This window comes from Pleurodeles waltl, chromosome 9 (genome assembly GCF_031143425.1).
Source record: "Pleurodeles waltl isolate 20211129_DDA chromosome 9, aPleWal1.hap1.20221129, whole genome shotgun sequence".
Classification (NCBI taxonomy): domain Eukaryota; kingdom Metazoa; phylum Chordata; class Amphibia; order Caudata; family Salamandridae; genus Pleurodeles; species Pleurodeles waltl.
In genome coordinates this window covers 1,126,240,744-1,126,264,625 of record NC_090448.1, presented here as the reverse complement: position 1 = coordinate 1,126,264,625, position 23,882 = coordinate 1,126,240,744, and the positions used below count along the sequence as shown (strand labels likewise).

Genomic DNA, 23,882 nt, shown 5'->3' with positions numbered 1-23,882 from the left:
GTGGCATCAGTCGCTGAGATTCACATGGACCCACCCACCTCCCCGGAAGCCTGTAGCAGTTCAGAAGTTACCTTCAATTTTGAACATTTGTATATATATTATTTAATCCTTTAATAGGTACATACTTACATTTTTCATTGCGCGGGCACTATTACTATAGTACAACTCCTACCTCACCCTCTGCGGGGAAAACAATCGAAGATGGAGTCGACGCCCATGCGCAATGAGCACAGAAGGAGGAGTCACTCGGTCCCGTGACTCGAAAACACTTCTTCGAAGAAAAACAACTTGTAACACTCCGACCCAACACCAGATGGCGAGCTCATGCATACCATGTGAATCTCAGCGACTGATGCCACGAACAGATGTACACTGGGTAAGTGACATTTTCATTCTCCTTTAGATTCTCTCTCAAGCTCAGAAAAGGTAGCTTATTTTCACACATGCACGGGGATTCCAGACTACAGTTTATTAATTGTTATGTTTTCAAATTGAAAGTAAAATGACCATACAATAAGCCCATAGCAAGCACTTTTTGTTTTCTTTTATAAATCAGCTAAATTAAATATATTGTATTGCATTTGACTGAAAACACTACAACAGAATTAGGGTTTAAAGAGAACAAGACAGCAGGAAACAGATCCTCACAGAAAAACAGTGGAAAACTGACCAGACCATTTACAAAGTAATGCCTTATTCTATCATTCCAGTCAAGAAGTCGATTAGACAGTTTGTTGTTTTCCTCTCTGTGATAAAGTATCCCAAACACATTTTGCCATTTCTGAATTTGACTGGAAACGGATTTTTTTTCCTTTGTTTTAGTCAGCATTCTAGAAAATAAATATTATTTTTTAAAACCTTGTTTCATGTTATTCCTGAGAAGCGTTCTCATCCTCTATTTTTGTCAGTCACCATGCCTGCACATTTTGATAAATATACAGGCTGTGATGGAAAGATGTCTGGGAAAGGTGACTGTGATGTCCATGTGGTTTAACCTGTGAAGATGATATAAGATTATCTGTAATGCTATGTTACAGGTCAATTGTGTGTCCACATAATATGGCCGGGCACTTTTTCATAGTTAAGCAAAACAATCTTTATTATTTTAAAAGTCCATTGTGACTGTGAATTAATGTGTCTTATATCTAGAACCAAAGGCAAATGTATTGGCCACACTGATGGAGCAAGCTTCCGCCAAGCCGCAAGAGCTGCAGGCGCATCCAGTGCGCAGTCAAATGAAACTCCTATTGAAAAATTTGGACCTGCAGATGGGGAAATCCCATGAGCCCTGGCCTGACTATGTGCGAAGCTTCTTTGATTACATCAATACGCTGGCAGCAGTTCTAGTGCGAAGTATTAATACAGATTTAGGTGAGTTGCCCTAGTAGGTTCCTTGCTTCCTTTGAAATGAGAGATGCTTATTAGAATATTGATTGGGCCCGTTCTTGAAAATGAGTAATATGAGGTTATACTTTTGTTTTTAGGTCGACTGCTTGTATACTTTTAAGTATACTTTTTCTGTGGGCTTTCAGCTATTTAATTTGTTAGTGTCCGTGTTGTTTAAAAATCCTTCCTTGCTAGTGGTCAGTCATGCCTCTTTGTCCCTCCTCCTTCTGTGTGGGAGCAGTGACCAACTACTGTGTAATTACGCTTTGTCCTGTTTATCTGGTCTGGAGGGGACTTTTGTTTTACTTTGTTTCCTGCTCCTGTCCAAGGAAGCTTCCCTTTTCATTTGCAAAGCATTCTTCCTCTGAGTTTAGCTGTAAAAAAAGGCTATAAATCAGGCTGTTATCTTGGTCACATTTGGTCTTTGTGGGCTTTTTGCACCCTCTCTCAGCTGCCTGGCTCCCGCCTTTCCTTGGCTTGAATTTTGTTTACCAAGTCGTCCTTGCTGGTGTGCTGAGAGCAAGGGTGGAGGAGTGCTTGTAATTGCTTACAGCCTAGGCACCCAGCTCTACCAGAGATCTGAAATCCTTAGAGACAGTGCCCACTTCTGCTACATACTGGGATCCTATTCGCAAATCCATCAGTGCACCTAAGTTCACACACTCCAAGCCCTCAGCTGTGCCAGTGCCAGGAACACCACACACACTGTCTGCCAGAGCACCTCTTCTTGCAGTCAGTACACTCTGCTGCTCCAGTACTGGGACCTCAGGCGCAGCTCCATCAGTGCACCTCAGTTTACAAACTCCAAGCCCTGAGCTCTGCCCTTGCCAGAACCCCACATACGCTGTCTGCCAGAGTACCTCAGTTCTTACAGTCAGTACACTCTGCTGTTCCAGTACTCGCGACCTTGAGCGCAGCTCCCTTCAGTGCACCTCAGTTCTACCCCTGCAAGGTCACTTCCTTTCCTATACTGGGACCCTGCTCACATACAGTTCCATTACAGCAGCTCAATTCTTATATTATTCAGTCCCACTGCAAAGCCAATATTGGACCCACAAGAGCAATAAGCAGCCAGCCAGTGCACCTCAAGTCTAACATCCAATGCCACTGTTGATGGGAGCCACCACAGCTCTGCCAGAATCCATCAATTCTAGCATTCAGTGCACATTTCTTCCCAGTACTAAGGCTCACACACATGCCCTTCAGGACGGGTCTGTGGGTCTGAGGCAATCCAACTCCCGTATTGGGCCCCACTCGCAACTTCACCAGGACACCTCCAGGGTAACACTCAGCAACACTGGCACACCAATACTAGGTGCCATACACAGCTCCATTAACATACCTCACTTCTGACCTGGTGTGCCCGTTACTATTCCAGTATTGCAGCCCACATACATCTCAGTGCACCTCAACCCTAACCTGCAGCGCCTCATTATTCCAATACCAGGAATTACACACTGCTCCATTTCTCATTCTTCACCTGCGGCCTTTCTGTTATTCCAGCACTGGACTGGGACACAGCTCTGTCTATACCCCCAATCCTGATCTAAGGTGCCCCAATATTGCTGTATTGGGGTTCACATACAACTCTGCTAATGCACCTCTTGCTGTTCTGCAGCGCCCCCTTCTGTTTCAAACTCTGACTTCTGTTTGAGGATGTGGGGGAGCCGATTAAATCTATTCTTAGATGCCGTCTTTATTTGGGAGGGTCTGTTTCACTTATCTCACTCCGTTCTTTCCTTTCCTGTTTACTCTCAGTGTTTTCTTTCTCCCCCAATTTTTTCTTTCTAGCTGTTAAAATCTACACATTAACAGTTTCGCTCTTTCTTTCAACTGTTTATTTCTACTCCTCTCCCTTTTTATTTCCCTCTTCCTCTTGCTACCTCCTCTTTCAAACTCGCAAAAACTTGGTTATTTCTTTCCTTGTTTTGTTCCTCTCTTTTTTCTTCATCAGGCGCTCATTCTTTCACTATTCTTTTCTTTTCCCTTCATTTTTTCTTTGCTTTTTTATGTGCTCTTTCCTTTGACTCAGTATGCATCCTTTGATTTTTTTTTTTAGATCTTTCTTTTTTCCTTTCTCTGGTGTTTTTCTTATCTTTAGCTGTCAATTCATGTTTTACTATAAGTCCCTCTTTTTCTGGTCTGTATGTGGAAGCCACAAGTTACTTGTCAGACCCAACGTGTCAAAGTAGTTTTCCCATTCTCTGTCTGTGGGAAATGTGTCAGTACATAGCTGCCCCTGGTTCTTTCGCTGCTTGTTTCTTTCACCATCTTTTTTTCTCAAATGTTCATTTTTCTCCTTCTCTTCACACGTCTTTCATTATTTTTTCCTCTTTATCTTTCGTTCGCTAGCTTCCTTCCCTTTTTTCTTTTGTCTCACACGTTTGCCTTATTTCTTCTCTTAGTTGTGTTTTCATTTTCTCGTTCTTTCTTTCCCTTCTTTATTTTATTTCTTTGCGACCCCTTCTATTTCTTCCTTTTGTCTGAATTTCTTTCGCCTCCCTTTTTCTGCCCCATCCGCTATCTCTCCTGAGGCCTAGTTATCAATGGAGCAATGGGTGAAGTGGTACTAGGGCCCAGAGACCTATGGACCTATGGACCTCACTCAACTCTAATTACTGCTGTATTTTCCCATAGAAATTGCAATCAACCGTTTTCCTTTCTTACTCCAGGGCCCATGACACAGTTACTACGCCACTTGTCCTTTTCATCTTTACTTCCGACTCCCTCTTTCCTTTCACCCTCCAATCCGTCCCTACTTACATTTTTGTTATGGTGTTTTGAGCATTACCATCTAATGCCAAAAGTTTATTTCTGATAAAGGGTTATATGATATTTGTATTAAATATAGTAGAAGAAGGTAAATGGAAGTGCTTTGGTTAAATGTTGGGCCACTGGAATTATATGGCAGGAAAAGATTCAATTATGAGGCAGGGATGACCAATTTATGTGGCAAAGAAAAGCCCTGTTATAAATTTACTAAGTGCATAGCTCTAACGCAAGAAAATGTGAGATGTATTCTATTGTAAATGCTTGTTCTTTTTATTAACCGATTATGCCTCTAGCTCAGTTGTACTGCCAGCTCCCCTTGGTACTCAGTAACCCCATAATTTGACCATATCTTTTAAATAGTGTTTTGCTTTCCGAGCTCTGTGCCAATATCTGTTTTATTTGTCTGTAAAACAGGTGGTGATGTGTGAGCTGTAGGTAATAGCTAATTGGAGTGTAAGGCGTTTTGCATAAACCCAATGGTGACATGAGTGAACGCTTTAATGTGAAAAACAGGTTTTTGTAGCCCTGCAGAACCCTACCCAACATATAATTGAAGTGTCATCCGTGCTTTTGGGTTCATAACAGTCCCTAAACAAGGATCCAAAATTAACACTTTTATGTTCTCTCCAGTACCACACACACAAACTATGCAAAGAAAAAGATACAAACTAAAAACCTGTTTATTTCTAAAGGTGCATCCTGTTACTCAGCATAACTAAAACAACCACACCGAAGACGATTAAAACAACACGAGTGCATGTTACAAATAACGAGAATAAAATAAACATTTGTAACATGATTAAAATGTCCTCTAATAACGTAACACCCGTAAAACCTACTTCTGTGCGCTAAGAGCATGGAGTAGAATAACTTGCATCTAGATTATGTTGGAGAGATGAGCACACTGCATTCCTTTTTAAAGCCTAACTCTGTAATTATCAGGCATCAAGGAGCCAGTGTTTCAAGCGAAAGGCAAGCATGCTTCGTATCAGCATCAGCTCCTCCCAGGCTTGAGTTTGTTATCAACTTTCATAGAAAATGTGATGTGGCAGCAACTCTGGCAGGCAGGATTTTCTCTGGCTGTATCTTGTTCACGATAATCTGGGGTGAATAACCTCTCCTGACAAGTGTCTGTCCTTTTACACTACATCTTGTTTCAGGCAGAGTATCCAACATCACCTTAGGCATGTTTGACACAACCAGTGACCGCCAAGAAGCTAGTCAAAGACGCACTCTTTTAAACAAATAAGGTTAAAATATGACAATTCCAACTACATTGTTTTGGCTGTTGTTCTTGTTTGATCTCGAATTTGAGATAACAAGGCACTTGTTCCTGGCTGATATTGCATCATGTGTCTTGTTGATGTCTATATCAGAGTGACTTGACACATTCACAGAGTCTTGGAAAAGTAAGGACAGATGATTTTTGCGTGAAAGGCCAACATGCTAATGATTCTGTATAAATACAGAAAATGGAAGCTTGGCCTACTTAAAATGGAGTCTGGCCTTATAATCTTTACGTCTATAGCAATGAGTAGGGCACTTCCTCCCCTTCTACTATATATAATAGAACATTCTCAGTCTTTATCAGTTGTCAGATCCTTAAGAGGAGTCAGTGTTACTTTAGTTGGATCAGTTAACATGCCAAATGGCCAGGTAGGATCTTCCACTGATTTGCTTCGACATGAGAATTGTATAGACAACTAAGGGAACTTAAATGAATGATAAAATGTACAGTGTACACGCCATTCTAAAAGATTTCTTGGCACAGTACTGTTACAGTTCATGGGCTACATGGTATCACAGTGTGAGGGGCAATATGAATAGGGCCTTGCTGTGGTTGCTGGCCATGAGTAAGAGTTCTCAGTTTGTGAAGGATATTTGTGAATGTGATGTGGTGGTGGCATGACGAGGATGCAATTAATGCATTATTTGTCCCATCCTAAACCTTATCTTCACAGCATCCCAGTGTGGATTATTAACAAGCAGGAGATGCTACAGATAAGGCAGAACTTTCTGGCCTTATAGGAGACATGTGATTGCTTCTTGATCAACCAAATGAATTGCATGTCCTGTCCATCAAAATATGATTCACTGGCAGATATATTTCCAGTTAGAAACAATACAGGTTGATCAGGAAGCTTTGTAATATAATGCTTTATGTCCTACCAACAGCCGTGGCTGCTGGTCTCCTGATCGAGGTTTATCTAATGTTCTGTCACTTGTTGATTCCCCAATTGTATTACATCTATAACAAGGTTTTTGAGAAAGGAGAGAGCCCTGTTTCAATATATTACTTAACGTTAGTCCTTTACGAGCCTTGCAAGAACCAGGCAAAATAAGGTACCTGCCAATATATTACCAACATATTGGGGAGAGTTTTACTGGGATCCTTGCCCAATGAGGGACAATCTAGTTTGGAAGATGAGGCTAGATGTATTCTGGGTCACAGCAAGTTTATTTTGTGTAGGTCTGTTAGGTTAGGAATAAGGATAAACTAGTCTTTATTTGGGAGAGACATTAAAATCTGTAAGTCTGGATGCCAAGAAAGCGTTTTCTTCCTTTAAGTGGTTCTTATGGTGACTATAATTAATCAAATTAATGAAATGCAAGAGGGACTTTACTTCACTGGGTAGCTGAAGCTGCAATATGTAGCACCACTTTTGTGCACTGAGACAACCTGAAATTCTGAAATGGTTAGCAGTTTCAGAGGTGAGTTGAGGCCCCACTGGCAATTTGTACCTAGCTTTGAACCATAAGATGAATTGACAAATGATTAAGGCAGTGGCGGTTGGAAACATTGCTTCCCTGTGTACCAGTTTCATCCTGTATGCCAGATATCAAGTCCAAGACTTGCAGAATATTCTTGAAGTAGGGTAGAAGCCTGGATTATTCATGGTTTTGGACCTAAATTGTGAAAAACTTATTTATCAGCTCCTCTGCTATGAAAATATGGTCCTGGAGATTGGATATTTTCATATCTAGAGGTTCTTTTAATTGCCTTAATGTGCAGGTATATTTGAATGTGTTTAAACTGAATATATACAGTCAGCTTACCGATTTTGAGACACTGTGGCGGTCATTCTGACAGCGGCGGGCGGCAGTCGCCGCCCGCCATGAGGTTACCGCCGAATGACCGCACCGCGGTCAAAAGACCGCGGCGGTCATTCCAACTTTCCCGCTGGGCCGGCGGGCGACCGTCAAAAGCCGGCGGAGTTGCAGGGGTGCGACGGGTGCAGTGGCACCCGTCGCGATTTTCACTGTCTGCAAAGCAGACAGTGAAAATCTTTGTGGGGCCCTGTTAGGGGCCCCGCGGCACCCGTTCCCGCCATCCTGGTTCTGGCGGTGGACGCCGCCAGAAACAGGCTGGCGGGAAGGGGGTCGGAATCCCCATGGCGGTGCTGCAAGCAGCGCCGCCATGGCGGATTCCCTGGGCCATGGGAAAACCGGTGGGAAACCGCTGGTTCCCCTTTTCTGACCGCGGCTTTACCGCCGCGGTCAGAATAGCCCAGGAAGCACCGCCAGCCTGTTGGCGGTGCTTCCGCCGCCCTCCGCCATGGCGGTCATGGACCGCCAGGGTCGGAATGACCCCCCTGTGTGTGTTTTTATGCCCTATTTCCTCTGTTCCTATTGCCAATATGATGATGCAAACTAGAGTATTGTATCAGATTCAGATAGGCAAGTGACACTTTGGATGTGGAGCAGAGGCAAGTTCCAACTGTGTGATCCTTATTCAGAGAGTTATTACTCTACTAATAAGTATTATTACAGGGTTGCCGCAGCTTCACCTACTACCTTGAAATCTTCAGTCCGCTGCATTTTCAACCTAAATTATAATCCTGGGTCGAACTTTTTAGACGCCTCATTGCAATCTTTACATATCAACCAGTCAGCTTTAGACGCTCTACTTCTCATGCAATCCACCCTCAAAGCGACTCTGAAGAAGCAGATCAGACTTACTTCAGTGACAACAGATCTGGCTAAATTAAATACGGACCCAATGGTAGCAGCCCTGAAACCATCCTACGAGTCTTACCCGCCTCCGTTGACAATGCAGCCATACTTAAAGTGTGCAGGTGGAAAAGGGTGCTTGTGGTGAATCATGACTGCAGGGCTGATGGCCCTGAGGATTAAAGAGATGAACGCAAAATGGCAATGCCTTTCCATGTTAACCAATTGCAGGCTTTTTGTGTATAAACTTGAATCATTTAGCCGTCTACTCTGCTGCTGCCCAGCACTGAGGATTGTACGTTACACTTTGCTCAAACCTCTCGTTTTAAGCAAAGGTATAAGAACTTCAGCATAAGCAATAAACTTAGTTTTAACTATGAAAGAACTCACTGACGTAGCAAAATTCTGAAAATGTATTTATCAATTACAAAACCTGCTGGCTGCAAGTAGAAAAGTTGGCTAGTCTTTGTTGCATTTAAGCCTGTATTGCACTTATGACACTTTGACATTTGAGTTCCTGCCAGCCTAACTAGTTTGTCGCATTTTGAGTATATGAAAAAAAGGAACATAATGAGCTCTAGAACACACTTTATGAGCTGTTAAAAAAAAAAAACGTTTCTTCTTAGGAGAGTGCCCATTTTTAAAGGCTGCAGTACAAGATATGTTGGACAGATATCCTTATCTGCGTCCGCTCTCACATGATCAGATTCTGACTTGGTGACCAGAACCAAACCTTCTGCTCCCTAGTTCTCAGCTGAACTCAAGGAGCTACATTCTAAATGTCATCATCAAGAATGCAGTGGCTGTATACTCCCTCTTCTGAGGGTAAACTTTTGGAAAAAGCTAAATATAAAAACCATGCTGGCCCCCTACAAATTAGCCATTAACGCCACACAAACAGCTTTCTTCTCTGATAAAATTAGGAGTGCCTCTAAGCTGTTGTTTAAAACCATTAAAGAGCTGACCGTTACTCCTTCTCAGAATCAGGCTTCCAATTTTTGGAGTTCCTGACCATCTCTCTTCAGCAAACTAAAGAGCTGATCCTGAGTACTAATTCTGGGTCTCCTTGGGATCCCTGTAGTGAATGCGAGTATGAGAGTTGTGGTGAATGCGAGTATGAGAGTTGTAGTGAATGCGAGTATGAGAGTTGTAGTGAATGCGAGTATGAGAGTTGTAGTGAATGCAAGTATGATTGTTGAAGTGAATGCGTGTATGGATGGATGTGAGTGAATGCGTGTATATCAGTGTGGGTGAATGAGTGTATGCAGTGTGAGTGTGGGTGTCTGTGTGCATGTGCATATATGTGGGGGGAGAGGGGTGCTGTACCTGCAGGGGTACGCTGTACATGGTGGGGCGGTATTGTGCTTGCTGGAGGTGTGGGGGAATCATCTACTGGTGACAGGGAAGAAATTCCCTGTCACCGGTAGCCTTTCCGCCAGGGTTTTCGTTTTGGTGCTACTGCCGCAGTAACCCTGGTGGAAAGGTGGCTCATATAACCGCTGGCAGTCTTCTATGGACCGCCGGGTCGGAGATGCTCATCTCCGGCCCAGTGGGTTCAACCACACTGGCGGTCTGAGTGGGGATGTGGCGGGTTGGCAGAGGCCAGCCTGCCACACTCATAATGTGGCGGTCTTCACTGCCAGCAAGTTGGCGGAGACACGGCCACCATAGCCAGGGCCATAGCACCGTCCTCATTCTTTCCAAATGTACAGCTGCTGGAGATCATGTTATAAAACGCATGTAAGAAGCTGAGTCTGTATATACTATATCAAAATGAGAAATAGTGTGCACAGAGTCCCGGGGTCCCCAGAGGCTTGACAGAGGCAAAAATAGATAATACTGTTTTGTGGTAGTGTGGTTGAGCAGTTGGGCTTTTTAGAGGGTAGCGTTAAGCATTTGTTGTACCCACACAGACAATATGAGGGACACACACTCAATGATTTGACTCCAGACCAACATGTTTTTCTAAAGAAAAATATTCTTTTGCTACTTTATTACTAGAACCACAAGATTCGTCTCAGAAATAGTTCCTGTTGCAGGTAAGTACTCAACATAGATATCAATGTAACTGTGTTTCACTTTAGCAAAGAAAACAGTTTTTAAGTAAACAGAGAATATCTATTTCAAAACTGGACACTGCATTTTTCTGAACAGTTCCTGGGGGAAGAAAATAAAATAACATTTTAAAGGTAAGCACATAACCTACAGTTCCAGTCCCTTAGATATAGGTAGTCCACCCTTGGGGGCTCCAGTTAACCCCGAACACCCACCACCACCAACAACACTTGGACGGTCAGATGCAGAGGTCAAAGAGGAACCAAATTAACGTGGGCCCCTGTGGAGACGGGGGTACTTGGAATTTGGTCTACCAGCTGGTAAGTACCCACGACTTGGAGGGCAGACCAGGGGGGATTACAGGAGCACTGGAGGGGCCCCAAGTAGGCACCAATCCCACACCCACAGGGGCGGCCGGGTGCAGGGTGCAAACAAGGGTGTTGGGTTTCCAATGGAACTCTATGACGGGACCCCGGGGGTCACTCAGGCTCTGCATGCGAGGTCCAGGGGTTGTCTCGGGCACACCACCGGTCGGACAGGGAAGAGGGCCGCCTGTTGGACGTTGCTGCACTGGGTGTCGATTTCTCCAAGGCCTTGGTTCTGCGGGTTCAGGGGGTCCTTTGGCATTGTTATCTTCGTCCAGGGCAGTCGCAGTTAGGGGGGTTCGTGGGATTTCCTCTGCAGGCATTGTCGTGGAGAGGTCAACCCAGGGTGGGCACTTGGTTGCTGTCGCCTGGGGGTCCTCTCTGGTCGGTTGGCCACCTGGACTCTGGCTGTGAGCGTCGGGTGCAGAGTGGTTAGGACTCACGCTTCTGGAGTAAGGTGGGAGTCCTTTAGAAGCAGTTTCTTCTTCTTTTCTTTTGGACAGGGCCGCTGCCCACAGGAGTTTCTGGATCCTCGGTGATGCAGGCAGTCCTCTGGAGGTTTTTCAGAGGTCGCTGGACCTGCAGGACGCATCACTTTTCTTTTGCAGGTTCTTTGAAGCAGGAGACAGGCCGGGAGGGCTGCAGCCGAGTCAGTTGTTGTCTCCTTGCCTTCTCTGCGGGGTTTTCAGCTCAGCAGTCCTTCTTCTTGTGAGGTAGTCAGGAATGTGACTAGCTTGGTTCAGGAAGCCCTTAAATACAAGATTTAAGGGCGTTTTAGGGGTCAGAGGGCAGTAGCCAATGGCTACTGTTCCTGAGGGTGGCTACACCCTCCTTGTGTCCACTCCCTTTGGGGAGGAGGGGCATATTCCTATCCCTATTGGTCCCTGTCCTCCAAACCAGGATGGAGGATTTTGCAGGGGAGGGGGTCACTTCAGCTCTGGGCACCCTAGGGATGGTCCCATCTGAAGTGGTCACTCCTCCTTGTTTTTCTCAAGTTTCCCGCCGAACTGGCTGCTCAAAGTGGGGCTTTGTCCGGGGTGGGGACGGGCATTTCTACTAGTTTGGGCACTGTAACCCGAGGCCTGAGCCTTTGAGGCTCACTGCCAGACGTTACAGTTCCTTCAGGGGGGAGGTGTGAAGCACCTCCACCCAGAGCAGGCTTTGTTTCTGGCCTCAGAGGGCACAAAGGCCCTCAACCCATGGGGTCAGAAACTCATCTCTTAGTGGCAGGCTGGCACAGACCAGTCAGTCCTACACTAGAGGATTGGATAAAATACTGGGGCATCTCTAAGATCTCTAAGATGCCCTCTGTGTGCATTTTTTAATAAATCCAACACTGGCGTCAGTGTGGGTTTATTGTGCTGAGAAGTTTGATACCAAACTTCCCAGTATTCAGTGTAGCCATTATGGAACTGAGGAGTTCGTTTTGACAAACTCCCAGACCATATATTTAATATGGCCACACTGCACTAAGAATGGTCTTAGGCACTGTAGGGGCATAGTGCTCATGCAGCTATGCCCTCACCTGTGGTATATTGCACCCTGCCTTAGGGCTCTAAGACCTGCTAGAGAGGTGACTTACCTATGCCACAGGCAGTGTTTTGTGAGCATGGCACCCTGAGGGTGATGCCATGTCGACTTTGCAGATTGTGTGTGTTGGTGGGGAGAAAAAGGCAATGTGCGTGTGTGTGTGTTAGGTGAGGGGTCCCTTAGGGTGGCACAACACATGCTGCAACGCTTAGGGACCCTTCCAGGCCACAGGGCCCTTGGTACCACTGGTACATTTTACAAGGGACTTTTATGTGTGCCAGAGGTGTGCCAATTGTGAAAACAAAGGTACATTTTTAGGGAAAGAACACTGGTGCTGGGGCCTGGTTAGTAGGATCCCAGCACACTCTCAGTCAAGTTAGCATCAATATCAGGGGGGTAACTGCAACAAGTGCCAGTTTCCTACAGCACACTTAAAAGGATCACATCTACATGGGAGATCCTGGAACCACCAGCATACTCCTCCTAGGGAGGGTCTAAATCATCAGATGAAAAAGCCATTCTGAAAAGCAAGAAAGACTCAGACCGAATAAGCCAGTGGGAGAATGCCATACAGTCTGCCTTATTTTACTAAATGGTTACTCCTAATAATGTTGAGGTGCTCAAATGTGGCAGATTTAGTATATCTATAAAAATGTGCCAGTGCCATACAATGATGTTACTGGTGGGTTGTAGTATTTTCAGATCATGTGTGTAATTTTTGCACTTAAGATTGTTCTTTTAAAGGGATGGCCACATTTGTGCCTTGTAAGAATATTGTGCATTTGACAGTTGCTTTATGTTCAAACATCCTGCTTTACTATCCCATAGATCATTCTGCAGTAGTGAAAGTTGGGAATCCATTTATCCTGCTACAACAAAAGCCTTCTCAGTTGCTTTCTCACCTACTGTTTGAGAGGCAGGTTCCTCCGGACAGGTAAGTCTCTCCCTTTGTTTATGCTTAATCTACCTCTTTCCTGTACTGGCTGGCTTATCTTCACTTTTGCTGTGTTGCTCCTTGCAATCCTCAGAAATGTTTGCTCAGTTATCTCCATAACTTGCTGCTGCTACAGTGACGTGAGCTATTTTGAAGCAAATGATTTTCTTTTCTTTGCGTGCCTCTGGGTGTTGTGTATTTAAAGTAACTTGCCAGGAAAATGACATGGAGCACAAAAGATGCGATGTTGTCCAAAGGAGTCTTGCCATGCTTGCTTTGCTCTTTGTTTTTAGAGGGTAGATCAGTCTTTTTTTAGAAAGTTCCCCAGCTGCCCCTAACCAGTCTGTTGCCATTATCAGGTGCATGTTTTGTGCATTGTGCATACTGTGCGACCCTTGTAGATGTAGTTCAGTTATTGAGTTGGTTATCTCACACTAGTTTCTGTACCAGTATGCACCATTTCTAAAACATATTCTAAACTGAGTCCCATGTCCTTACAGATACCAGCAGCATGGTTATGCTGTAGGAACTGATTGGGACAACATGTGGTTTGTTCCAAATGTAGGGATAGTAACTGTTTGGCTCATGCCCTCACCACATTCTTATTCGTATTATTGACAAACTTTTTTATATTGCTAGTCTAAATACAATTTATGAAGTAGAATTGTAAACGATCTAGTCAGCTACTTCCGATTTTACCTTACAGATGCAGTTTTAATATGCACAGGTATTAATTATTTGTTTTTAAATCTGCAGACTGTCATCATTATTGAGCGCTGAAGAGCTGAATCTTAATGTACAGCAGATTATTGTGACCTGCTGCTGCAGAACCTTGCCTATCTGCAGCTCACGGAAAGAGAGCCAAGCTGAGTCCCTTGTCGCTAACATTTATATGTTAACACAACAGCTTACAGAGACCCGGCTGCCAGGCTCTACAATGGTAGACCTTAGTTTGTTCATAAACGGTGAGCGAAGCATCTGCGAGGAACTTTCCTTCTCACCTGGAGACTCCAGCCAGTATGCTCTTACTGCATCTACACTAGAGTTTCTAATATCTCAGTCAAAATTAACTGCTGTCATTGCATGCCTGAGTGCTTCTAAGGTACAGAAAGCTCCAAAAACAAGTTTGTCTTGGAAAGAATTTATTGGAAGTAAAAAAGAATCCCCACTAGAGATGGAGCAGATTGCTAAAGAGTGTGAACTCTTGCTCAAGGAGTTTCCCATTCTACAGAGCTTCCTGACTGTAATGCTGGAGCCAGTGGACACCATCACAGAAGAGGAGGGAGGCAGCCCTGTTGGTGCACTCTGTGGTAAAACATGTGTATCTCTGATACTGTCAGGCCTGCATTCTTCCACAAGTGCCAGTGTTTTAACAGAGGCTTTTCAGCACTCACTCACATCAAAGGACTGGCATAGAGCTGGACTGCTATTAGACATGTATGCGGGCTATGTCGAGGATCTGCCTGCAGTGAGAGATTTAGTACTGTGCTGTGCAGCTGTTGAGGGTAAGTTACTTCACATTTCTTTCTTGGTATGTTTGTATATTTGTATTTATATGAGCAAATCCAACATGAAAGCAAAAGATTGTTATAGAAGAGTATGAATAATTCTGAACTGTGCACATGTGGAATGCATTCCCTATTGGTATGACTGGGTTGTCAGATGGGATGACTTCCATTCAGACCGAAAGACATAGAGGATTTGAGTTGCTAATGATGGTGGATTGGCCTACGTTATGAGTTCTTTCATGCATTGCAGGAGTAGAATCCTGCTGTGCGGTGATGTGGACTAGCGGATTCCTGGCTTCTGGTTTCCTTGTTTTGCTAGAATTGATTTGCTGCTGAGATCTGTGTACAATTTGCAGGTCACGGGTTCAAATCCCCGCAGACTCGGCTCACTCGTTATTTGTTTGATGGTTGTTAAAAATGGGGTCTCTTGGCAGTTGGTTTGCACCCTGTCCAAGTAGGGACCCTCACTCTAGTCAGGGAAAGGGAGATACCCGCTCAGATAACCCCTGCTCACCCCCTTGGTAGCTTGACAGATAGCAGTCAGGCTTATCTCAGAAGCACTGTGTAAAGTATCTGCACATAACATGCAGTAAAACAGTGAAACACTACAAAAGGACACCACATCAGTTTTAGAAAATTAGCCAGTATTTATCTATATAAAACAAGACCTAATATGATAAAAATCCAACATACAATACTAACGATATAAACTTTGCAAGAATTACCATAGAAATACAGTTCCTTGAAGTTGATAGCTCCACCTGGGGCTATCACAGCATTGTGATCAACAAAACCAACAGTTTAGGCCAGCTGTGGATTCGTGGGCCAGCTACGGTGTCGGGAAGACCTGCAAAAAGTACCTTGGAAATGCAGGGCATCGTGATCCTCGCAATGAGATCCGGATAGCGGCGCCACTGGCGTCAGTTCTGGAGGTCAGTGCGGGGGGTCATCGGGCCATTGAAGTCATGCGCGTTGCAGATCGAACTCCGGGCTGATGAAGTCAGGAGCGCAGGGTTGCGGTGCGAAGTGGGACGATGTGACATGCGGTGCTCGCAGGTCACGGTGCAGGCAGCGCCCCGTTGACAGCATCCAGCAGCATCAGTGAGACGAGGGCTACGGTATAAAGCGGGGCGATGTGACGTACGGTGTCATCAGGTCACTGTGCAGACAGTGGCGGCGTCGTTGCTGAAGCGCTGTCGTCGGTAGGCCCAAGTCATTAGTGCAGCGCGGGACGGGCTCCGTGCGGCGTCCCATGGTCGCAGTGCAGGCAGGGACGCCTGGTGACGACACCAGAGTCGATGGTGCTGACATCATTGGACCGGGGCTGCGATGCGGGACAGTGCTTTGTGTACCTCACAAGAGGTGTCCACAGGCCACGATGCCAGCAGCAGCGCCGGTGTTGGCAGGAGTGGCAGCGTCGGGGATGCCCAGGCTCCGGTGTTAGCAAGGCAATGCCAGAGTGCGGGCCCACAGGTCACGGTGCAAGCAGCGGCTCGTGGTGGCGTCAGATGGCAGCGTCTGTGAGACCAGGGTTGCAGTGAGAAGTGGGGCAGTACGGGATCCATGCGGTGTCAGCAGGTCACAGTGCAGGCCAGCGGCATCATTGGCGGCGTTGCAGTGTTTTTTTGTAATGAACAGCACAAAACACACAGTTCCCAGTGCTGTAGGCAGATAAAACTGAAGTCTTTGGTGTCCCTGAGACTTCGAACAGGAGGCAAGCTCTACTCCAAGCCCTTGGAGAACTCCCTCAAGCAGGATACACAGCAAAGTTCATCCTTTGCTCTCTGGTAAGGCAGAAGCAGCAACTGCAGGCCAACCCAGCAAAGCACACACAGCAAAGGGGCAGTACTCCTCCTTCAGCTCTTCAGCTCTTCTCCTTGGCAGACGTTCCTCTTGATCCCGAAAGATTCTTAAAGTCTGAGGTTTTGGGTCCACTACCTATACCCCTTTCTGCCTTTGAAGTAGGCAAACTTCAAACGAAACTCCCTGTTGGCAAGATCCTGCCTTTGCCTGGCCCCAGACACACACCAGGGGGTCAGAGACTGCATTGTGTGAGGGCAGGCACAGCTCTTTCGGGTGTAAGTGACCACTCCTCCCTCCACTCTACCCCAGATAACTTAAAATATGCAGGCTACACCCCAGCTCCCTTTGTGCCACTGTCTAGAGGGAATTCACAACACCCAACTGTCAGTCTGACCCAGACGTGGAATACACAAGCAGGTAGAGACACGGAATGGTTTAAGCAAGAAAATGCCCACTTTCTAAAAGTACACATTGTTCATGGAGGAATCATTTGCATACAAATATTTTAGCGATATTAAACACTATTAATGTTGTAATTAACCATAGATTAAATTCCATAATTGAATACATCTTTTATTCTTTTATAGAATTCAATCTATGGTTAATTACAACATTAATAGTATTTAATATCGCTGAAATATTTGTATACAAATGATTCCTCTATGAACATTATGTGCTTTACAGTTTAGATTACCCAGTTCTGTGGGGAATATTGGGTTACCCTGTTTATTTGTAACACTTTCTAAAAGCGGCATTTTCAAACAGAGTAAATAAAAACCAACTTTACCAAAAGGTGTACTTTTAAATTCTGAGTTCAGAGACCCCAGACTCCAAATTTCTGTCTGCTCTCAAAGGCAAACTGCACTTTAGTGTTATTTAAAGGCAGCCCTGTGTTAACCTATGAGAGAGATAGGCCTTCCAACAGTGAAAAACGAATTTGTCAGTATTTCACTTTTAGGACATGTAAAACACATCAGTACATGTCCCACCTTTAACATGCACTGCACCCTGCCCATGGGGCTATCTGAGGCCTACCTTAGGGGTGCCATACATGTATAAAAAGGGAAGGTTTGGGCCTGGCAAGTGGGTACACTTGCCAGGTCGAATTGGCAGATTAAAACTGCTCACTGAGACACTGCAGTGACAGCTCTGAGACATGTTCTCAGAGCTACTCATGTGGGTGGCAAAATCAGTGCTGCAGGTCCACTAGTAGCATTTGATTTACAGGCCCTGGGCACCTCTGGTGCACTTTACTAGGGACTTAGTAGTAAATCATATATTCAGATCATGGATAAGCCAATCACCAATACAATTTACATAAGGAGCACTTGCACCTTAGCAGTGATAAGCAGTGGTAAAGTGTGGAGAGACAATAAACCAGCAAAAACAAATCAGAAAAAATAGCAGGAATAAGGTGAAAAGTTTGGGCATAACCTTGCAAAATGGCCATTTCCAACAACGGTCAACAACACTGAGTAACATTGAATTGGATGATTGTAACATCTGTTGTTTACAGGGCTCCAATTCAGAAAGCATATATCGGCTTCCGGCAGGTCCATATGTCCAACTATTTTGAGCACAGGGCGTAACAAAGGCCCCTGCAGTGCAGGGGGGAGCAGAGGTCTAGAGGGGGCCCTCAGCACAGCACCCTGGCTTAAAGCTTGTGAGTGACTCCGGAAGGGCCCCCTTCATGTTCTTTGCAGGTGGGCCCCCTCACGTTTTGTTATGCCACTGTTTGTGCATCCACCAATCACACTAGCGATTTGGCCACAGGCCTGTATGCCTTTTAGAGTATTTGGTTTAATGTGCGTAATATACCTCAGAGCGCTTCAAATCTTGTTGATGTCGCTGCACATCGGGTGTAAAAAGGGCATAGTTTCCCAAAGCCCCAAGTCTTGCCCCAAGTCTTGCTGGCCGTGAACAAAGAATGGTCCACTTGTTCATGCTCATTCCTGAGCCCTTTTCGTGGTTCAGCTGCTGCAAGTCATACGTTTCCTTTAGCCTTTCTTGAAATAGATTTGCTGACTTGAAAAACTGTTTTTGGTAGTGAATATTTCTGCAAGAAGTGGCCAGCTTCACAAACTTTACCTAAAGGAATCTTATGTTGTAGTCCATAAGGGCATGATTGTCCTTTAGAGTTTAGACTGTTCCCCTATTTAAACATTTTTATGGAATTTGACATGCCTCAGGAAACAATGCATCCATTTTAAAACACTAGCTCCACTCTTCTTATGGTGAAGTAATACAGTCTGAAACAGTTTCTGGAAAGAACAGCTTCTTTCACATTGTGAACTTTCCCCAGACAATAAATCCATAAAAGCCATTATTCAGGAGAGGGTACTTTGTTTATCCCTACATCATTCACACTCTTCAGATCCTTCAGGCTCATTCCACCAAAGCAAAGCCAGCATCAGTTGCCTTTTAAAGACACACATCAACCACATACATCCAGAACAGCAATGTGTGACACCTGGTTTGCTTTCCAGGAGTGCTCATTGGGCACTTCCTTCAGTAAGGGTGAAGTTGTAAATCACAACTTGGAGTTGCTTGGATCCCAGTAAAACATATGAGGTATTACACCCTCATTGTGCCAAACTGCGTACTTGAGGTGAAAATCGAGTACACAGCCAGTTTGACTAAGTCCAGGAAAGCACTAACAGGGCTGTCTTTGCTGCATTTTTTTGCATAAATTTAAGTAGTTGTAAAACATGCAGAAACTGATCCATGGATAAAAATTCCTTGAACCAGAATTGGAGAATTAGCTCATTTCTTCCCACGTGATACTTTGTGTCAAAAAGAAAACACAATTTTGATAGGTTGTCCATTGAAGTGAATTTCTGACTGGGAAACCGAGCATTCCTGTCAGTTACCTGGCAAAAAGCTAATGAATATTTAGCAATTTGTGTGTCTATTCTTGTTCACATTATAGAAATGTACTTTGGTAATAGGAGGAGTATGCTCTTTTCCCAATTCAGAAAGGAATTGAGCACATTTCCCTCATGTACTGCAGCTGAGTGTCCACTTGCGTGAGGTACGCATAGTACACCATACACATGGCTCTACATCTATGATTATATCGCCCTTCTGGACATTACCTACATGAACTCTTGTTTGAGTCTCTAGACTGTTTATGGAGGTTTTTGGCTATGGAGCTGAGTAGATCAGACAGTCATCCTGACCAGCATTTTGCAACTCCACCGGGCAGCCAAATGTATACATGGTGGTCAAATGCCAGTAACACCAGCAATGTTGTCTTTTTCCCCCTCTTCCATGGATGTGGGATCTTTGTCCACTGAGGTTTCCTCTTTTCTTTCTTCAGTGTTTTTATCATATTTGGACTATGTCCACATATTGACCTCTAAGCAGATTGACGTGCACTCAGACTGTCAGATAGACCGGGACTCAGATGGTTCTTTGGTATTTAGAGGGATTCCCGACGTTGGCACTTCACACAGCTTGTGTGCCCATATGGGCCCCATGAGCATGCAGAAGATAGAAGCCAGGTTGGTGCTTCTGCACTGACCGCTTTCCCCTTCCCCTAAAGGCTTTTTACACCTTGTGAGTACCTACTCACAGAGTAGGGAAAGAATATTTAAACCAGCCTGACAGCTAAACATGCATGCATTTACCTTGAGAGAATAGCTCACGCTAATATGATCTTACAGCAATGGTGCTAGACATCTTGGATTGCCCCCCTAAAGGGCTGTACATTCCAGGAAAAGTGCCATGTTTTTTCCTGGTGTCATGGTCAGTTGTTGGATTCACTTTCAAGTTAAGTTGACGTACATTCACCAGTTCAATGACTGGGATCTCAGCATGCCTTATCTCCCCTCCCAAATGTTCTGTCATTAAATTACCTTTCATCAGTCCATTCTTGAGGGGTCTGCAGAACAAATACTATCTGACCCTTTTTTCGGTCACAAAGTAGAACCTTATTTTGGCATTCACTTTCTCAGTGGACACTTCCTTCAAGACACTACACCCTGGTCTTCGAAAATAGGTTTCTTAGAAAGCTGTTTTTCTTCTAACCATAATGTTGTCTAGATGCATCAGTTAACTTCAGTCCCTGTTGGCCTCGCCATTCCTCACTACTTTCTTCAAGGACAGAATTGTTTCTAGAGTCAGTTCTTGGTGTGCAAGCCCAATATGTACCTTTTATTGTATCACTTCTACTAGATTCCGGAGGTGCTGACCGGGAAGTTGGACAGCACCACATACTTCTTTTAAAAACAATCCCGACTCGAATATGGCACCTGGGGAATGGGTTCATTTAAGGAAACAGCAAAAGTTATTATATCCAGCAGAAACGTTAATGTGCTGCCTGCTCTATTTATCGAGATCTAGTGTCTGTAATGAGTAAACAAAAAGTGACTTCATTGAATAAGCCTATATGTTCTCGTATGCTGGAAAAATGAGTAAATTTGTGAAAATGCATTACACTTGATTATTCACATACATGCATCTTGTGCGCAGTGTGTGCCTTACCTTGCATTCATATGTCTGCATAACATTTACATGAAATTTATTTTAACTTGCCTTTATTTGTTCAATCTTTTAATTAGCAACTATTTAATGTAACTGTTTCTTGTATGAAGCTTTCCAATTTTTTAAGTTTAAAAAGTATATGCATTTCTTCTTGCTAGGTCTCTGTTCTCACACACTAATAATTTCCCTTACTCGAGTGCAACTTCACATCTAACACCAAGTATACGAAAACAGTAGATACTTTAATGGGATGGGTACATGGAATGTTTATACACTAAAGATTAATTAATTAATTAATTCATTCTTTAGAAGCTCTTCTCTGTCATTCAACAACATTATGTTATTTCAGTCAAAAACATATTTTGGAACATTTCTCCTACCTACAGATCCTAAGTCAGGCAGTAGGTCCAACTCTTTCTTCATCTGCTGATAACAATTGTACCTAACTCGCTCCGCCTGTTTCAATACTTATCGTTCTTTTTATGAGTTACTTCTCAGTCAAAGAACTTTATTTCGGCTACAAGAGCCACAAAAGCACAGCAACAATAAATAATTACACAGAATTAAATAAAAGATGTTAAAATATGTACAGTACATGTATACAAATAAAATGATAAAACTAAATAGGAATAAGAATTTAAATAAAAGTAAAGATTGAATGCGCTCCCGGGGTAAGTCTAACATTCTTGCTAACTCCATTATATTGGTAAAAACTTCCTTTTGGCAATCCAGCTTGCCCCAAGGAATTTGGCAACAGCAATCACTAACATAGGTCGAGTGTCTGATCTAAGAATTTGAAGAGCTAAGTCAGACCTGCGCACACCCAGCTGTCTACAAGCCGGGCTCAACAATTTCGTGCGTGGAGCAGTGTATGCAGGGCAGACAAATAGGACGTGGGTGAGGTTTTCAATGGGGGCTTTACAAGCTGGGCAGATTGTTGTTTCGTCATGCGACTAGTGAATAGTCTTAATGGCAGGCTGCCAATGCAGAACTGGAAGTACAGCTTCCTCTCTCTTGGCGTCGTGATTATGTCTCAGAAAGCCTCGTATTTGCACGTCTCTTTTAGGTTAGTAAAGTCACATGATAGTGCAGAGTGAAGAGCAACCCTCGTGTCTTCAGAGTCTGCCATGTGCCAATACTGTTTTTTAAGATCACTTTTGGAGGGAAATTAAGTAGTGGTTGGGGAATCCCACAGTTTTCTGAGCCCAAGCGAATAAAGTAACCCCTTGATGTATCTAAGCCAGGGGATACTATGGGAATGGTCAGCTTCTAGGATGACCTGCAGGGCTGTAGTAAAGGAGGCGAGCTCCGGGGTGTTCCAAAGGTGCCGCCAATACAAGAGGGGGCGTAGGCGGGCTTTGTGGTCAATGCGTTTCATGCCCAGGTCTTTAAAAATGGGAAACAGTGGAGTACTCGACGGGAGGGACACTAGATTCCGTAAGAAGTTATTTTCAGACACCTTTATTTCTTGGGCTTGGACATAGCCCCAGAGTTCAGCTCCATAAAGGGCTGAGCTTACTGCCTTGGTTTCATATATCCGGATCGCGGGAGTATTGGTTTGGTATATGAAAGGTTAAAGTCCTTTATTAAGACCCCCGTTATTTGCTTTAGATTGAGTGCTTGCTTTGCAATATGGGAATTCCAAAGCATTTTTTCTGTTAGCATTATGCCCAGGTAGCTAAAAGTGTCAACCTTTTCAAGTGGAGTTCCCTCAAGAGTGAACTTTCCTCTAAATGATCTGTGTGGATTGAGTGTCATCAGTTTAATTTTAGAGGCATTGATTTCAAGTCCCCTTGTGGAGCAAAATTCCTCAAAACACGCAAGGAGTTTACGTAATCCACTTGGGGTCTTGGATATCAGCAATGTATCGCCTGCGAAGAACAGAACCGGAATTTTCTGTGTGCCTAGTGATGGTGCATCAGCCTCCAATTTAAGTAAAGAGGGGACAATATAATTTATGTACAGGGAGAACAGGATGGGGGCAAGGACAAACCCTTGCCGCACACCCCTTGACACCTGAATTCTGTTGGTTAACTGCCCCCTATCGTCACACCTGACACGTGCATAGTTTCCCTCGTGGAGCCGAGTTAGTAAAACAAGAATGTGCTCAGGGATTCCCATTAGGGAAAGAACTTCCCACAGCTTGTTACGGGGTACTAAATCGAATGCGGATTTCAAGTCCACAAAAGCAAAGTACAAGTTCCCTTTGCCAATAAAAACGTTTTTCCAGTATAACAGCAGGAACCTAAGGCCTTGCTCAATGTAGACATTTTTTTTCAAAAACCTGCTTGGAAGGGACTAAGAATATCACGTTCTTCCATCCAGTCATGAATTTTACCCAGAAGGCAATGACAAAACAATTCTACACACAGTCTATTAGGCTAATAGGCCTATAATTGCAGGGGAGGCTTCTGTCGCCCTTTTTAAAAAAATGGGGATTATGATGGCCCCCTTCCAAGACTCGGGGATTGGTGCCTCAGATGCTATTGCATTCACTATGATGGTAATATATCTTGACCAGATAGCTATATCGGTTAAGAATAGATCTGCTGGGACACCATCTGCACCAGGTGCCCTGCTGCGCTGTAGGGAGCCTAAGGAGTATGCTATGTCCGCTTGTAACACTGGAGGGGTAGGTGTGAGAGTGATAGATGAGCAAGTGTCCTTCTGTCGAGCAGTAGAACTATCATGGTTGTAAGAATATAACCCACTGAAGTGATCTACACAGTCCTTTGGTGCGATATTAGTAGTATGCAGATCGCTATTTGCTGGGCCGTGCGCTGCCAGGGACCAAAATGTGCTGCAGTTCCTCTCTTGTGCATCGTCACTAAGTGCAACCCACCACTTCTCGTCTTGTTCACGTTTAGCTTTGTTAATGGCAGATTTGTGAGATTTTCTGGCTAGGCTAATTGTTTTTACATCCTTGGATTTAATGGCTTGGATTAAGTGCTTGCTTGAGAGGCGACACCCTTTATTAAACCAGAGATGCCTACCCTTAGGCCTCTTACTACCAGGGGCTGCATCAGCTGAGAAGAGGACCTCGATACCCTTGAAACATGTAATGTGAGTTATGCTCACGTCCTCATTAGTATA

At 44.3% G+C, this 23,882-nt stretch overlaps 1 protein-coding gene across 4 annotated transcripts in view; it reads left to right on the top strand.

Moving 5' to 3' along the window:
- Nucleotides 1–23,882, top strand: part of ZFYVE26 (zinc finger FYVE-type containing 26) — a 449,330-nt gene that overhangs the window by 148,630 nt on the left and 276,818 nt on the right. For all 4 annotated transcript variants that reach the window (XM_069208874.1, XM_069208871.1, XM_069208872.1 and 1 more), the window contains exons 18-20: nucleotides 1,150–1,371; nucleotides 12,888–12,993; nucleotides 13,750–14,498. In XM_069208874.1, coding sequence (XP_069064975.1) covers nucleotides 1,150–1,371; nucleotides 12,888–12,993; nucleotides 13,750–14,498 — 1,077 coding nt within the window. The remainder of the gene's footprint in view (nucleotides 1–1,149; nucleotides 1,372–12,887; nucleotides 12,994–13,749; nucleotides 14,499–23,882) is intronic.